The 18,723-nt window shown below is 33.7% G+C and overlaps 1 protein-coding gene across 1 annotated transcript in view; it reads left to right on the forward strand.

The window, feature by feature from the left end:
• The window catches only part of LOC150084109 (uncharacterized), a 44,763-nt gene extending 35,269 nt beyond the window's left edge, over positions 1–9,494 (forward strand). The window contains exons 6-7 of the mRNA XM_090376120.1: positions 5,183–5,342; positions 8,906–9,494. Coding sequence (XP_090232246.1) covers positions 5,183–5,342; positions 8,906–9,494 — 749 coding nt within the window. The remainder of the gene's footprint in view (positions 1–5,182; positions 5,343–8,905) is intronic.
• The last annotated feature ends 9,229 nt before the right edge of the window (positions 9,495–18,723 follow it).

The following is an 18,723-nucleotide window of genomic DNA, read 5'->3' on the forward strand; positions in this document are numbered from 1 at the left end:
GCACAGGGTGGCTCTAGGGTAAGAAGCAGATAGTTGCGATTAATGGTTACTCTTCAGATTGGGCTAATATAAAAAGTAGGGATTTTCCATGAATTGGTACTGGGATCACTTTCACACTCTGTATCCCATCAAAAAACGGATGTAGGGCATGATGTCAAAATTTGCAGATAATGTTATGATTGACAGAGTAATTAAATGATTGGCACCAACAGTGATCTTCAGAAACTTAGACTTTAGGGATGGTCAGAAAAGTGGCAGCTATGTTTTACTGGGGATGAACAGAAAATAGAAGAAGAAAGGGATTTGGGAGTTATGATACCATTGCAAGAATAAAGAGATTTAGGAGTTATAATACCATTAATAAAAAACTCTTGCAGCCTCTTTGCACAGCAAAGAGGCTGCAAGAGTTTTTGCATGGTGTCTCATGCAAAAACTCTTGCATGAGACACCATGCAAAAGTAGCTCATGGTATCTTGTCAATGATATACAGGAATTTTGCTAGCAGGGATAAGGGGGTGATTGTCCCCTTGTATAAGGCAATAGTCAGGCCACACCTTGAGTACTGTATACAGGTTTGGAGGCCTCATTTTAGGAAAGATGTAGAGCTGCTGGAACGAGTACAGAGAAGGGCAACAAGATTGGTGAGTGTAACAAAGGGTTGGTATTACCAAGAAAGGCTTAAGTTCTGCAAATTGCAGCTTCTGGAGACTAGGCACCTGCGAGGTGATCTAATTGAGGTGTATAACACCTTGAATGGATTGAGCAAGCTCAATGCTAATGGGATTCTTCCTCTTGCTCAGATTACTCACGTGAGGGGGTATAAATTCAAATTGAGGAAAGACAATTGTAGAATAGATATGCAGAAATTTGCCTTAAGCCAGCAGGTGGTTGATAGTTGGAACCAGAGCTGGCCGCAAACTTTGCGGGGCCCTGCGCAAGGTGAGACAAACAGTCTAGGAAGTTCGGATTAAAAGGGGGGGGAGATTAACCACTGTTTCAAATTTTCATACTTATTACATATTTATTTCATATAGTAAGAATATAAGAAAATAATGTGATGTTATGATCAATATTTCATATGCTGATAAATAATAAACAATTGACTTGAAATATCACATGCATTTTCATTACAAATTACAAAAACAAAATTAAAGAAAAACAATTAGTAATGATCCAAACAAACAATTATCCAAAAATATCAATAAATTAGTTTTTTCTACACCCGAGATAAACAGTACCTTATATTTCATATTGTTTGTTTGTTATTTGGTTTTTAGGAGCATTAGCAACTAAGGCCATATTGCTCCGGGATATGCGGTGGTTATTCTCTGACCTTTCCGCATCCTCTGTATTTGGTGGTGACGGGCTTGAACCCCGGTCTAATCAAGAAGCGTGTGCTACGCACTGCTGCTCCTTCCCACCTGGCTACGGAGGTGCCTTATATTTCATATATATGAGTGTTTAAAGTAGTAGCTTTTCTAACAGTTAAAAAAAACGTAAGGAAGAGTGTGATAAAAGTCCATTGTATGTCATTATTTCACTCTTATGCACTGATTACCATGGTTATGAGTCACTTTTAACCAATAATCTTCAACTCTGGGAAATAGTAATGTCAAATGGTAGAATTCAAATTATACAGTTTTCGTTAGGTTATGCCTTGCCATTACAAATGTCAAATATTTCTTTCAAACTGTTTTAATTACAGGCCTAGAAAAAATATATGCAACTCAAGTAAAAAGTGTTTTATTAACTCATACAAATTCATGAAATAATACACTACTTTTTACTCTTGTTGCATAAATAACTACAGGGTTATCAAAAATTATTGAAGTGTGCCGCTTCATAGAAATATGACATGTGCCGCTAACTTGATATAATCCAATATTAATTCAGAATTATAGTCATAAAAATGACTGATAATTGTTACAGAAATAAATTAAAAAAAACCTTCTAAATATACTTAGTAACCAAAATTGTAAATGATGTAACTTATGGACAAAGTTGAATGATAAAATTAATTTTTGACATTATTTTGATATATGCTGTCATTTTCGGAAAGTAGTTTGAATCACCTTCAGGAAAACAGAATATAGTTTTAATAACATTGTGGATAATTTGTTGTCATGTGACTATCATTCATTTATGATCACCCTGCATTTATTTATCACATATTATTGCACAAAAAAAAGTAAATAAATAAAATCACATATACATTTTCCTGGCCCTTTTTTGCTGCAAAATCACTCACTATATCATCGTAATTTATTTTATCTGCCAATTCTGGCTCAATTGATATTAATGATAATGAAGTAAGCCTTTCTTGACAAATTGACAATCTCAAGTAGTTCTTTATTAGTTTTAATTTTGAAAATGATCTTTCACTTGAAGCTACTGTCATAACCGATAACTGTTCTTGTTGGCTTGTTCTCTGGAGTACAGTCAAGTAAAACAAAATAGTATTTAGATGAGTTTATCATGTCTACAATAGTTTGCTTTATTTTTGAACCAATTAGCTTAATTAATTCATCTTGTATTCTAAGGGAAAAATATGTAATATTTTTTTGAAACCAGTGCTTTGTCTTTCTAAGTAATTATTTATGTGGTTTTTCAAACTGGATCAAATTTGGAAATCAGTTTCATAAGGCCAAGGAAATGTCCATTACTGGGGTTGAAAATTTTGTCACTTGTTCCTCTTAATGCTAAATTGTGCTTTGCCAAGTAGATAATTGCTCCAATAATCCTGGCAAATACTTGATGTAATTCTTCCATCTTTTCCTTTATAAGTTCTTCACTAATTAAATTTAGTTCCCTTTCGATTAAACTATTTATACATTTGCGATGAACTGGTGACTCTTCATGTTATGGAATTTTTAGATTTAGGTGAGACCAATCATTAAATCCTTTGCTACAAAAAGCAATTTCTGAATAGGAAATTATCAGATTTTATTTGAACTGGTCCTTTTTTAATTATTAATGTTCTCATTTGGTCAGATATTATATATTTTAGCCAAGTTGCTGGATCTTCAACAGCAAAATTTTCATCGACACCAACACTGGAATGGGATTCAGAAGCTTAATTTTTGTCTTGTGCTTCGTTGTGTACTTTTATTTCTTGACTTCGTATTTCTTCTCCTCCCATGTGTTCTTTTATTTCTTGATCTCCTATTTCTTCTTCATCCACGTGTTCTTTTATTTCTTCTTCTTCCATGTGTTCTTTTATTTCTTGACCTATTTCTTTTTCTCTCGTGTGTTCTTTTATTTCTTGATCTCCTATTTCTTCTTCACTAGTAACTGCTACCATTGCCATTGTTGGCATGGTCTTGACACTGAGCTTTTCATCATTGCTCAGTGTTTCCAAATTTGATACAGTAACAAATTTCAATATTGCATTTTGCAATTTAGATGCTTCTTCTTGTTTCTTTGCCAATTTTTTTTCTATTTTCAAATCCACTAGGATATTTATGATTCTGGTCTCTATCTCGCTTGCCCATTTTACTCTAAATGCAAAAAACTTTTCTTCATATAACATATGCAATAATATTATCAAATGCATTTTTGATCGTCACACTCGTGGTATAGTCATTCGCAGATTAAATAATTTATTAAACATAAACATAAAATAACACTTTAACTTACCAAATTATGACAATCTATATATGGAATATAGGTGGAACGAGACAACCATCATAAAAGGAGCCACACTGATACAAGAAAAAATTTAAATAAGCACTATGAATTAATAACGAAAGACAGGTATTTAGTAAACCAAGTGCAAAAACTTGAGCCACTTTGGAGGAGTCGCTTAACCCCAGGGGATCACATCTGGTGAGTATGGGCTTGGCACACCCAGGGTCCTGAGATAATAATAATAATAATAATATCCTCATTCTTCTCTTTCTTGGTGATTCCCTTCTACTTCTGACTCTCTCTCTCTCTCTCTCTCTCTCTCTCTCTCTCTCTCTCTCTCTCTCTCTCTCTCTCTCTCTCTCTCAGGGTAACTCGAAAATTTAATTTCTTTTAGCTGGTGCAGCATAAGCCTCAGGCTTCCTTGCACTGTATGGCTAGTAATAATAATAAGACACAAAATATTCTTCAAAAGATACCATCAGCTGAGCTGATGCATGAAAAGTATAGACCAATCAGGGCATTGGTCACGTGTCAGTAAGCACCAATTAGCAATTACCACACAGCCGACACATTGACCAATGACAGCCTGTCACATCAAACAAGAACAGTTCTTTCATTTCTTGTTGATTTTGTGCAAAACCATATAATTTATAATAATTACTTCCTTAACCATTGTGTATTGTGTGAGCACTGGGCCCCAGCAAGCATTGAGCCCTGAGAAATTCCCTCGGTCGCCCATGCCGGCTATGGTTAGAACAAACTTCCATCTGTTGGAGGTCAGTAACTTAAATAAGTTCAAGGCAGAACTAGACAAACATTTGGAGTGAATGGATGGGTAAAATGGGAAGGGTATTTTTTTTTTTTTTTTTTTGGCTGATGCTATATAAGTTGCTTGCTTGCATCATATGCCCTAACTAATGCTAATGATAATTAAAATTAGGGGGCCATAAATTCAAATTTCAGGGAATGAGGTTTATAATGGTTTGCGGGAAGTATTCTTTTAGCTAGCAAGTTTTTTAATTACTGGAATACATAATTAAAGTCCAGATTTACTCTTTATTGTATTATTTAGTTATTTTTTTATTAATTAATTAAATTAATCACTATTATTCAGTTGGTGTAGCAAAAGCTTCAGGCCTCCTTGCACCATATGACTAATACTAAGTTGTGGAAAGGCAGTGGTAGCAATCACAACTACTGTGCTAATTGAAAATAATGAAAATAAAGAGTAAATCTGGATCTTTATTATCATTAAAATGTCTACTTGGAGCAGTTACATTGATTGCTAGAATGCTATCTTCATAAAGTAGGCTGTTTATAAATGGGATTGCCTTCCTGACATCTATAAGAGTTAGCATTGATAAGAGCCATAGAACTGCTATGGCTGTAATGAAAACATAATTTGATTCACTTTGCTAAGGGTTTATTAATGTTATATATGTTCCAGCAAAGGCCCCAGCACAGTGGAAAATTACAAAAGAAATCTAAAACTTTTATTGTATATATTTGATATGTAGAAAATAAACAGCTTTTTTTTATATATATGTATATACAGTTCGTGAATTGGAAAAGAAGTGGAAATACATCAATTATTGGTATAAAAGAGAAAAAACCCAACTGCATTCTAACAAAAGCTCTCCTTCAGCAAAGAACAAGAAGATATATACTTATTTTGATATACTTGGCTTTTTAGACAAGAAAATAGAACGACGAAGGTAAGTTCTGTTGATTGCTATTTCTATTAAATATATATATATATATATATATATACTGTATATATAAAATCTTTGTTTGTTTGACAAACAAACAAAAAGTACAATTAAGGCCATTCTTTGGAAAAAATGAATCCAGAGAAAGATTACAATAAAATTTCACATTAACACTTCAGAAGACATTCATTAAAATAATACAGCTGATGCAATGAAGAAGAATGTTCAAAACGTTCAATTCATTTTAAAAAATTTATAGGGTATACAAGATATAAACCATAATACAGAATTGATCTGAAATCTAATCATCACAATAGCTGCATTCAATAAAGATATCACCATCCCAGCAATCCTTGACAGAACAGGAGACAACCTTTTCAAGGCTTTGGAATAAAGTCAATGAATTATTTGCTTCACAAACACCCAGTATTGCAATATATCCTGATTACTGATAAAAAAATAAAATGGAAAGAAAAACATTAATAATATTTTTCTGCAATTTGCACAACAGGACATTCAATTAATGAATTTTTTTCCAGAATAAATCTGTAGCAATGCAGACTTTTTGGCCAAAAACTAAATGAGAGAAGCTAATAGAGATAATTCATACATAAAGACTAAAGCACTTTATAATAATCATCTGATTGGAAATGAAAAAGAGATCAACTTTCAATGACTAAAGAGCATTCAATAAAAAACATTAAGTTGAGTACATGTGTCAAAGGATCAATTTAAAACAGCACTTGAAACAGACCAGAATGCTGTTTCACTTAATCATGCACATACTTGATTATTAAAAACAAGAATATCCATGGCAAATATTTTACCAAAACTGATTCAGAGAAGAAGTAAAGATTAATATTGAATTAATTACAAAAAGCTTTCCTTTGGCTCCCTTTGCTGCTAGCTGAGTTGTCAGTGGGACAAGACTTGGGTAAAAATGCAATTTGATAATGTTTTACATGTATGACATCATACATGTAAAAAATTATTGCACAAAAATTATTTGAACCTGGAAACTGCTATGTAAAGTTGTCCATGAGCAAAAACAGCAACTTTGTTGAGTCTGACCCTGAGATTTCTTGATCTTGATGACAAAAACTAAGAAATTATCTTCTTGTCAAAGTAAATGGCAAGTTAGTTTCACTGGGAACTAAATCAATTCTCAGGATCTGTAAATCGATCAGAAAATTTTGTAGAATTTTTTTCTTCTTAATTTTACTGCTAAATAAAATATATTGCAAAAGGAAGCAGGTCAAAATCTTTTGTAGTCTTTGAGTTATTTCAGAGTGTTCTGGACAGAAGTACATAAGCAAATTATTATAAAGATATGAAATTTCATTAATAAGCATTCCATTTTGTAAAATTTTCCATTTCAACACCTGATTTAGAATGAAAATATGGCAAAGAAATTTTACAGAATCATTTGGAAATAGAATCAATATTGAAACAAATTAAATCAATTGCAAGCAGAGGTAAAATTAATTCTTATGGCTTCTATTCTGACTTGCAGCAGACTGAAAAGCATGGTGTAAGAGATTATCAAGGTTTTGCAGTCCTCAAGGATAAACAAATGTATGGCTGTGTGTTTAGAGTAATTAGAAGCAAAAACAGGCCCATATATACTTTATTATTGATTGTACATTACTGATAGGAGTATAGTAAAGAATTTGAAACATTGATAAATTCATCAAATGCAGACATTTGATGATTTTATTATATATGTGTGCAGAAAGGGGAAGAAAGAATTATGCTTTTGATTAAGAAACACTTGCGGAATATATGGCACTGCACCTGGTTGACATGGGTGACCAGTGTTTGTTAGTTTGGTTTGACAATAAGCACTAAGAAAACAAAAATGAGAGTAGAAGTATGTTACAGCTAAATGACTGTGAACAGCATAATAAACAACTTGATGAATTAAAAGAGTCAGTAAATCAGAATATCATATAATGAGGGATAATAACTTTCCAGATAGTGACTCACACATTTCCAGATTTATGAGATGATTGCCCATACTTGATTATACACTTTCTACACTAGCATATTAGAGAGGCAACGAGAAGAGCAATACTCTTGATTTGATTATCAGCAGTGAGACTCTTCATGTATTAAGAATCTGCAGATAAGGAAAAGCTAGACAACAGCAGGGGCTCACATCTGGTGAGTATGGGCTTGGCAAACCCGGAGTCCTGAGCTAGATGTCATCATTCTTGTCTTCTTGGTGATTCCTTTTTACTTCTCTCTCTCTCGGGAATTTTTTTTTTTTTGGCAGGTGCAACATAAGCCCCAGGCTTCCTTGCACCGTATGGCTAATAATAATAATAATAAACAGCAATCAGTGTATTGAGCTGGGATTTAACAATATAACTACTGTCAAGAGTAAAGAGAGGAGAATTTCTTTCATTAGAAGTTAGTTTTTCAGTTCTTTTCAGCGAGACTAATTGATGCTGTTAACATATCCTGGGATATGTTTTAACGTTACTTGACAAAATTTTTCCTGCTGAAGTTGTGATGTTGACAGAATAGGCAGTCTGTTGGCTGGTTTATTTTCAGTATACTAGTTATCTTAATTTACTTTTATTGCATTATTTTTAATTTAATCACAAAATTTTGTAAATCCATATAAAATTTCCTATTTTATTATTGGTTTATACACTCTTTATCTTTTGATTTTATAATCCCATTATTGTAACTCATAAATGGACCAGTAATTAATATAAACCCTGATAGCACGTTGCTGTCAAGTGATGAGATGATGGTCTCAAATTCATGAAATAAATTTCCAAATTCTGAAGGGAAGTAATAGAAGCTACTAAGCTTTTTATAATACCAACTAATAAATATCATTCAAAATTTAGACCTAAATGAATGTCTGGTGAGAGAATTGATAGAGGAAACAAATGCATGAGATAATTATAAATTATGAGTGGGAATGCAAACCAACAGTAAATGCAAGCCAGTCTGCAATCAAGTCACTAAAAGGCTTAGTCAAGCAAAAGCAGATTATGACTTTGGCTAAGAATACAAAGAAAACTAGCAAAGTATGCATTGGTTATGTTAACACTCTAAGGAAAGGACCCACACCAACCAACCAACCAGTGTCTGCAATTCTACCCGGACATGACAGGAGGGAGTATATGATGAGAGCTTTGTCAATCAGTTCAACCATGGAGAGATTGTGCAAGGCTCATGAGGTTAGGATTTTTTCTCAACATGGTCTGTGCTTGTTAATTGGAGAGATCTGTTTTTACAGGGATGGGATACACTAGAATAGAAGGGGTGCAAGAATATTTGCTGATGCTATTGAAGCAGTGATAGGTGAATCGGAAAACTACAAGCTTGGGAGGATATACAGACTAATATTTAATTTAATAGCTTAACTTTTATTTAACATTTATTTAATAGCTTAACTAGAGCATTTATTTAATGCTCTAGTTAATCTTAACATTTATTTAATAGCTTAACTAGAGCCACAGGCAGAGGCAAAAATGATTCTTGCACTGCTACTATTGGTACATGCAGTGGCTTACTATAAATTTATATGATTGTTGTTTTTGTCTTAACAGAACCTCAGGCGACTCGAACGGAGTTAATAAGGATCATGGTGGTAATGAACTAAATGATGCTCCTCAAACTATTAACAGTAATGTGACTTCAAACAACATGCCACACTTGGAAAATGTGTCCCCAGAAATTATCTCAGTTAGTGGCTCCTCTAAGAAGCCCAAAATTAATACATTCAAGAAAGAATTTCTAACTGTTTTGAGCAACCAAAAGAGTGCACAAAAACGGTCTAAGGAATATAATATTGATGAAGACAAATTATTTTTAATGTCCTTCATCCCGACTTTGAGAGAAATGTCTTCGTTTCAAAAAATTGAATTTAAAATACGAATGATGCAACTTCTTCAAAATATTCAGTTTCCAAACCAGCAGCACTGCCCTCCCAATCCACCTGTGTATCCTGTGATGCCATCTTATGCACACTCTTCACAGTCAAATCAAGCAAATCAGTATTCTGTAGGTTCATACTATAATATTCCACCCCAACTTGTAACTGAAAATCCTGAGAGCCTAGAAAATAATACTACCTCCCCACACTCATCAAGCTCATCCTGTATTATTTATTCTGAAAGTTCAACTTCTCTAGATTAAGAAGTTAACAAAATTTGTTACATTTTTCCAGATTTGTATATAACTGTAATTACCACTTTGCAATATATTTACTTTACTTTGTAATAAAAAAATTATAAAAACCTATTTAGTTCTGTATTAATGTTATTTTCTTTCACTCTTACTGTTTATTACTGTTAGCCTTTCTTTTAATTCAACTGTGCTTCTCAAACGCCGGCGCAAGGGGGGTTCAGCGCTTTCCCCAGAACCCGGCCCCGCACTTTCTAAGGCGTCGCGCTACAACTTACAAATACATTTGCTTTTTCTGCTGCTGTACTTCCCCGATGTTTCCGTGTCACTTAACGACTGGCAAGGTGAACTCCCACCATTCAACCTACTAGAAAATCACTTCGCAACAGTATGTCGTTACATACGACCAGACGAACAAAATACTGTATTTTGTTCGTCATGTATTTTAAATGACGTCGTGATGATCAGTTAAATATACAACTGATCGACTGGTCTTTTGGTCTTTTATGCATTACATGTTGCATTTATGATTATTTATTAATTTCGCTAATTAGTTGTGTTGTGACGTTGTGAGAGATTTATTGCTGATAGCTGCTACTTATAAATTTTTTATGGTAAGTTCCGTTTTTATTTTTTTAATTAAATTGTAAATTATAAAATTTTTTTAGTATCCAGTTCCAGTATGGCTAGCAGAGGTAAAGATCGTGGAAGAAAATACATGGGTGGAACTGAAAAATTGAAAAGAAAGAAGAAGCGAGATTATGTTAAGCATCAAACAAACAGTATTATGAAATGTTATTGAAACAAGACGACCAAATGACGTTGAAGAACACTCGTATACAGATCAAAACAGATGAATTTGAAAACAACAGAAACGCAACACAATTTCCTATGAACGATTGTGTAAACCACCCCGAAGAAAAAATTGAAGACATCAATAATAGAGAAACAATCGAATTTTCCACCAACAATAGTTGTGAAAATACTGAAAACCGTCCCAAGGATGGAGAAATCAGGAACCATTCTGAAGAAGAAATGGAAAACATCGATAATAGAGAAACAATCGAATTTACCACCAAAAATTGTGAAAACACTGGAAACTGTCCTGAGGAAGAAAAAGATACAATGAAGACCCTGGTACGTGGCCGACTGAAAGAACAAAAAAAAATAGCAAGTTTGATAGTTAAACATGGTCCTGTACAAGTCAGCCAATTTAACTTCCCTAAAAATGAACACAAAAGAAGTTTTACTACAACATATTTTACAAGAAAATTAGTGAATGGACAAAGAAAAACACGTAGATGGCTAATTTATTCTAAGTCTAAAGATAAGATATACTGTTTCACTTGCAAATTATTTTCTACAAGTGATGTTTCATTGGGGGCAGATGGATTTTGTGATTGGTCTCATTTAACTCAGCAAATCACAATGCACGAACGATCTTCAATACATTTACAAGCTATAAACAAATGGCTTCAAACAGAGCAAAATCTTCATACTGACAACCTAATTGATAAAGAATTCGAAAATTGTTTAAAACTGGAAACTGAACGTTGGAAACAAGTTCTTTGAAGAATAGTTGCATCTATTTTATATTTGGCCCAATATAATTTAGCTTTCCGAGGAACTTCCGACACTTTATACTCACCACACACTGGTAATTTTTTGGGTAATTTTAATTGAATTGCGAAATTTGACCCAGTTTTAAATGATCATTTAAATAGAACAGCCATAAAAGGACACCATTATTTATCCCATTCGATTCAAAATGAATTGATAAGTGCAATAGCAAAAAAAGTACATTATTTGTACAGTAATTATAGATATAATCATAATACAGTAATTATAGATGCAATAAAGAAAGCAAAATATTATTCAATTTTATTGGATTATACTCCAGATGTGAGCCACCAAGAACAACTGTCAGTTGTTCTTCGTTACATCTATATAACAGATGATGTTGAAATAAAAGAATGTTTTATTAAATTTGAAGTAGTCCACAATACAACAGGAAAAGGACTTTCCAAAACAATCAAGGTTATTTTGGGCAATACGGGATTAAATTTATTTGACTGCCGTGGTCAAGGATATGACAGTGGCACCAACATGAGGGGAATATATCAGGGAGTACAAGCAAATATATTGCGTGAAAACTCAAAAGCGTTTTATGTACCATGCGGAAGTCATAATTTGAATTTGTTACTGGGAGACAGCAAAATCTTCACCCGAAGCTCTAACCTTTTTTGGTGTTTTACAAAAGATATATATGACATTTGCAGCATCAACATCACGTTGGGATGTTTTAAAAAAACATATTCAAGAAATTACTCCTAAGCCATTATCAGATAATAGATGGGAATGTTGTTTTAATAGTGTAAGAGCTGTTCGCTTTCAACTTCCCCAATTTCGAAATGCTCTCAACGAAGTTGCTACAAACATATCCGACTGTAAATTAAAAAGTGAAATTTTGTCCATTGTCCGAAAAATAAACGAATTTGAATTTGTAGTTAGTCTCATCATTTGGTACGAAATATTATCTAAGGTCAATATTGTTAGTAAAGTTTTGCAGAACCAAAAAATGCATATAGATGTGGCCACAAAGCATTTAAAAGAACTGAATGCATTTTTCGAAAAATATAGAAACGAAGGATTTGTAAATGCCATTTCCACAGCAAATTTTTCAAATTAAATTTTGAACCCGGCCCCGCAAAAGTTTACGTCGGCCCTGGTGCTTCTCCCATAGGTTCTCTTAGTAAATTAAAAAAAAAAAAAAAAATAGGTTCTTACCCTGATTCACAAGTTTATGAAATATACTTACCAACATTTTTTAACAGTAAAAAAAAAATTAAGATGTTGTCTTTTCACTTAAATTGTTCTGGTAATGGTATTAATGATGCACACAATAGTGGGCATCAATTTTAGATCACTAATGAAAATGCAAGGCACACAATTCTAATTCATCTAGCATGAATTCATCTCTAATTCATCTAGTAGTCCCAAAACCTTTTTCAAATAGGCAACAATCGGTGGTGGTCAAATGTGTGGGATAGTCACACCTTCAGATATAAATGTTCAAGCTTCAAATCTGGTAAGCAGTGACTAGCAAGAAATGTGGCCTGATGACTGCTGTTTTACAGAACAATCAATTGGCTGTGAACTGTTTCTTTCTCAATCACCGTGGTCCCATTTTGCAAGGATCTGCACAACTTTTGACAAATGAATAAAATGGACAATTATTACTGTGCACCAGCTATTCAAACTTTTGCACATTTATGTCCATCCCCATTCTTGAACCGCATCTGCAGTACGGCATTGGCCTGTACCAAAGAATGCCATCATAGGGTAATCAAACTGTCCAAAATGTTAAAGTAGGCATTGGTATTCATAATTCTCTACACAACTACCAAAAACTCTAAGACACCAGAAGAAACAGCCCTACACCTAACCCCAAACAGAACTTCAGTATTGAAACAATGCACTCTCTGGGCATCCTCCTAGAAACTGGTTCAAATGGTCATGTCATCCTAAGCCAACTGTGCTTTGGCACCCTCACTCATATCCCATTCATAAACCAAAAAAGGTTATTGAGATAAAAAATGAAAAATAAAATAATATTTTGATAATTTTTATTGTTTACTTCATTTGGCACATTTTAATAAAACTAATATAAAAGTGTAATTCATTCATTTAAATTTAATAAACAAGAAGCATTAATTATTACACACTCCTTAAATTTTCTACTTCAAAGATTAACTTTTAGACCTTAACAGCTGCAGATCTTTTTCTAACTTTATCCAGGCCTAAATTCTTGGCAAAGGCATGTTCAATTGGTAAGGTTGCAAACCCATCAAAACGATCCTGTATCACCATTGAGCAGAGATAGATTTGATTAAAATCATCTTTGCTCCTGATACTGGCAACGTTACAAGAATTTTCTGCACCACAAGAAGATTTACCAATGATCGTGTCAAATTGTATTCATATAAATCAATGAGGGAGATGACTCCGATCACTATCTGTATGCAAAATTTCTAAATCTATATTGGAAATTATCACTTTGCAATCAACTCAAACTTGGTTTTCAGTGATTAGATTGCATTGTATAAAAATGTCAAAAAGTGGATTCTAAAATTTGCCTTCTCTGTCATTATACCTTCATTATCAATTTTTTTTTTTTTTTTTATAGTGAATTCTTGTTTGCTCAAATTCAGTTTTGGATTCCAATTCAGTTGCCAACTTCTTTGAATTGTCAAATTTTTACGTTTAAATTTTTCACCTATTCTTTGTACTGCCTTCCGAGTACCTTATGGTTACATGGAATCAGATAGTTGTGATTTTCCTGTACATTGCCAGTGGTGGTGATACTGCAATGCTTTAGCTTCATGATAACATCATCGATGATCAATTTTGAATGGTGATCAATTTTGAAAGCAGGATAACAGCTTGTGATATATTCATATAGACTTCTTAGAGGGTTTTTCTTGTGGCTTTTATTTGGCTCAAAATGTACCAATCAATTAGGCATCAGATCAGTTTGCTTAAAAAGTTTTTTCAACAGCAAAAAATTCGGACCCTAAATGCCTATGTAGAGTTTCTTTTTTACTGTTCACTTGTTTCTTACTGATTGAATTTAATAGTTTTTTTCTGTAGCTTTTGATTTTTGGTGCTTCCCAAAACTTCAGTCACCTGAGCCAGTGCCACATTGGCTCCCACTTAAGCCAGCCCTCCATCCTGCACACTCAGATTTGTCCATCCGAATAGATTGTAACAAGATTCATAATTCCATTGAATCTATTTTCACTGTTTTACAGCTGACTGACTACATTCGTTGCACTATGTAAGGCGAGGCTGCTGGCTTCATAGCTACTACTGATAACCAAGGCTGTGGATCTAGGTGTTCGGTAATGTATTTGTACTGAACTCAATCCTTTCTCCACAGGTACTGTGCTACCCCTGGAGAAAGGATTGAGGTGAATACTGAGGAAAAAAGGGCAGGGTTCAAATCCAATGAATAACATGGAGCTTTTTTCACTTCATGGCTGAATTAATCAAAGTCTCAAGAGTGGGTGGCAAAGATTCCTGGAAATTCGAGTTTTTCATCCAGAAAAACAGGCAAATCAACCAAACATTCAATTTATGGACATATACATGGGTAGATGAGTTGGTTTTTTAGGGACGCCCAAAGAGATCCTTTGTACTGCCTTCCGAGTACCTTATGGTTACATGGAATCAGATAGTTGTGATTTTCCTGTACATTGCCAGTGGTGGTGATACTGAAATGCTTTAGCTTCATGATAACATCATCGATGATCAATTTTGAATGGTGTAGACTGCCAGCAATTTCATGAATGAACAAGCCAGCAATAATAGACCTGACAGTAACAACCCTCTTCTTATCAGTTGGCTCTGGTCTGCATATCATGACAAGAAATGTTCAATGGACTAAGAAAACAGGGGTGTCTGAATAATTTTTTGAGAGAGAGAGTATTTTTGATAATTGATTACTAAAGTATATTTGATTATTCACTCAACTTGTAAATAAATTGCACATCCTTAAGATTATACTGTTCCTGAATTTTTCTAAAATATAGGCTGTTTGAACGTGTGATAATTAATCTCAAAGAAGTATGAAAATTTTCAATGCATAATGAATATTTCTCAATATTTTTGGGCGCCTCCGTAGCCAGGTGGGAAGGAGCAGCAACAGTGCGTAGCACACGCTTCTTGATTAGACCGGGGTTCGAGCCCGTCACCACCAAATACGGAGGATGCGGAAAGGTCAGGAATGACCACCGCATATTCACGGAGCAATATAGCCTTAGTTGCTAATGCTCCTAAAAAAAACCAAAACAATCGATATTTTTGATTAAACTTGCATATCCACAAAAAAATTCAACCAGCAAAATATGAAAAACATCTGACATTTAAAATTGAATTGTGACAATTTTTACTTTTTATTGAAAAATAATACAGACAAGATAGAGGAAATGACCACATTAAAATGTAAAATACAAATTTTTAGTTCACCTTCATTTATAACAAAAAGTGGTTGTCTTCATTTGTTTAAAATTTGCAATGAGAAATGAGACAAATTCTTATCAGGCTGCTACGAAATTAATATGGTGAGAAAAAATAAATATTTCTCATTATTATTCAAAATATATACAGCTTGTTCCAAATGATCACGAGATTCAGTTGTCACTGCATTATTCATTTTGGATTATGTCAAATCATTGAATGTACATAACAGTCCTGGCAGGGTTGCAATTTCTAAGATACTCATGCTGGCAAGTCTTTAACCGATTACCATGTCACGTTCTTAGTCACTTAAATCTTTCATCCTGTCCATTTTCATAATTGAATTGCACATTAAAAAAAGTTGTATATAGAGCTCCTCTTAACCAATTAAAATCCGAAATGCAAGTAAACAATACTGCACTAGAATATGCGATATTATAGCTGGTGTTCTGATTACACTGTAAAAGATTATGCTTCATTCACATTGTTATAAGAAATTAGAGAAATAGTATGATTCATTACTAAATGGCAACTTGTCACTCAATAAGATGATGTTTACATGTATACTGTAATGAGGAGCTAGAATGGGAAAAGCAAGTACTCTGCTCTTGCTTTACCCCTCCAATTCTTGTTTATTATAATTTATGTTAGTGGTTCGAGAATTGGGGGAGGGAAGTATCTTACCTGCCTCTCTCTCAATGCATCTGACTGTAATGTAGAAAAATTTGAGTGCAACCACTTTGTTCAGAAAAATTCCAGATGTACATAGGTTCCTGCTAATTTTGATTTCAAACTCCAGATTGCATGAAACTAAAACTTAAACATAATGTATGAATGAGGAGGAGGTTAGAAATTACTTCAAATTCCATAATGCATATTGTACTTAGAACTCTGACCTTATGTGGCCCTCCCCAAAAAAACATATGGAAAATTTACACACAAATCTTTAATAATAATATCAATTATTAATAATTTTAATAATACCTTACTTACGAGAAGGGTCACTCATGACCACTAACAAACTTCTTGCATGATATAAATATGAGACATTGCACATCAAATTTGAAAGGGAACATTAAGTAGTGTATAAGCATTCTAAGTAAAACTTCCACCTCAGAAATATTCAAAGAGAAAAAGAAAATAGACAAACTGTAAAATTATATGGTTTTTTGGACTTTTACTGTATTTCTCCAAACAGAGCTTTTTATTTAAAGTTGTAGAACAATACTCCACAATAAATAAATCTTTATGGAATCTGCCTTAATCTATGAGTAAAAAATGAAAAGGTACATTATCTTCATCACAACTGGAAACAAAGTATGACTGGTATATGTATAAGATAATTGTATTAAATCTATAAATATACAAAATATACGTAGCTATGTTTTATGCATATTTAGGTATGCATAATCTCCTTTATAACCAGGAATCAAAGTCAAGAGGTGATAATCTGTTCATGGATGACTAGCCAAGGCTAACTGACAAAAGACCCATCGACTGGAAACCGACAACGAAATCAAGCACCATGGTCTCAATAGGCACTCCTAATGATATCTGCATCTAGAGGAACATCAGTCATGGCAGGCAGACTGGAAAAAAGGGAAACACTCAGAACAGCTTGCTTATAAGCTTTGTGTGTGACACTTCCTGAAATCACACCTTTGTGTGTAGCACAGCTGGTATAATTAGTTTTCCCACACCAGGTGGTACAGATCTTTTTGAACTGAGGGCTTTTAACCTCAGTTCAAGTCTAGTAAATGACACAAGGAATTTTTATGGGTCTTTTTCACAACATGACTGAGTCAGTCTCAAGCGAGGGTAATATGGGTTTTTCTTCCAGAATTAATTTTTTTTTTTTTTGCCCCATTCAGTTTGTTATTCATCCAGCAAATTGACCACAGCCCACACCAAACGATCATCAGAAGAGAACCTAGCCATGTGATCAAGCCACAAATCAATGTCAATTGTATTTGTAGTACAGGTAGTTCTCGCCTTTATGAGTTAATTCGTTCCTAGCGCGCGCGCGCTCGTAAAGCGGGAATTTATTTCCTATAGATATAAGGTTAAAATAGGGGTTACGTTCTCAACTGAAATTAGTTATGTTTAAACAACGATTGATTTATCGAAACAAATGAAAACGTAGCCTGTAAAATCAAGCAAATTATAACAATAGAGAAATTATTTACGACTTACAAATGTTAAAGAATGTTTATTCTTCATCATCATCGACTAAATGCACACTGGTTGTCATAGCACTGATAATTGGTGCGGAAACTGTTATGTGAAACCGTGCAGATTGAGGTATAATTATAATGGGTTTTAATTGAATGTTTACTAGAGAAACAATATATAAACAAATTATAATAAATCTATAAACAATTTATGCTTGATAGCCAATTAAAAGGATTTGAAATAAAAAATATTGCAAAAATTTTATTAATGAAAAGGTAACATCATGAGATGAGAAAAAAGCTTTATTGTTTATTTAGGTATTTCAATAATAAATAGGTATTAGGCATTTCAATAATGAAGTCTGGTGAAGTCGTCTCTTCTTTTTCTCGGTGTACAAGTCTGTGGCATCGAATCCCATCTTGTAAAATTTTCCATATCTTGATGCTACGTTCAACATCTGGATCTCTATTCATAATCACCATGCAGGCCAAGTCAACCCCCCGAAAAACTTTCTCCAATTCTTCTGTTGAAAATTCTTTTGGTGCCACTTCAGTGTTATCCGCTTCAGAATTGTTTTCCTCCTTCATATGCAGTTTGCTCATCAAGTTAAAGGCGAGTTGTATCATCTAAGTCATTTGCATGTGAGTCAGTGCAGCCATGTACATTGGGAGTGTCCAAAGTTTCGAATCCCAGTATTTTCCGATCTTCACAATGCCTTCTGCAATTGTCTGAATTTGCGATTCAAAACCAGTGAAATCATTTGCCAAAATGGGCAAAACATGGTGCCAAACAGAACGCATGTTGTTGGCAGTGATTTCTAGCCAACATGCAAATATATTTTCGATTGTATTTGTGAAATGAAAAGCTATCATGTCATCTCGTCAGGATGGAATACTGAATTAAGAATACTGAACACTTGCACATTGCTGCTGACTTCGCAAGGAGAGCTATTGGCACCTGTGCATGTGAGACAATAGTTGGCACTGCAGCATATATGTATGTGTACCTGGGCTATGACAATGCAGCATATATGTAGAGTACGTGTCTAGAA

Source organism: Mastigoproctus giganteus, chromosome 6, assembly GCF_048544385.1.
Source record: "Mastigoproctus giganteus isolate SK-2022 chromosome 6, ASM4854438v1, whole genome shotgun sequence".
NCBI lineage: Eukaryota > Metazoa > Arthropoda > Arachnida > Uropygi > Thelyphonidae > Mastigoproctus > Mastigoproctus giganteus.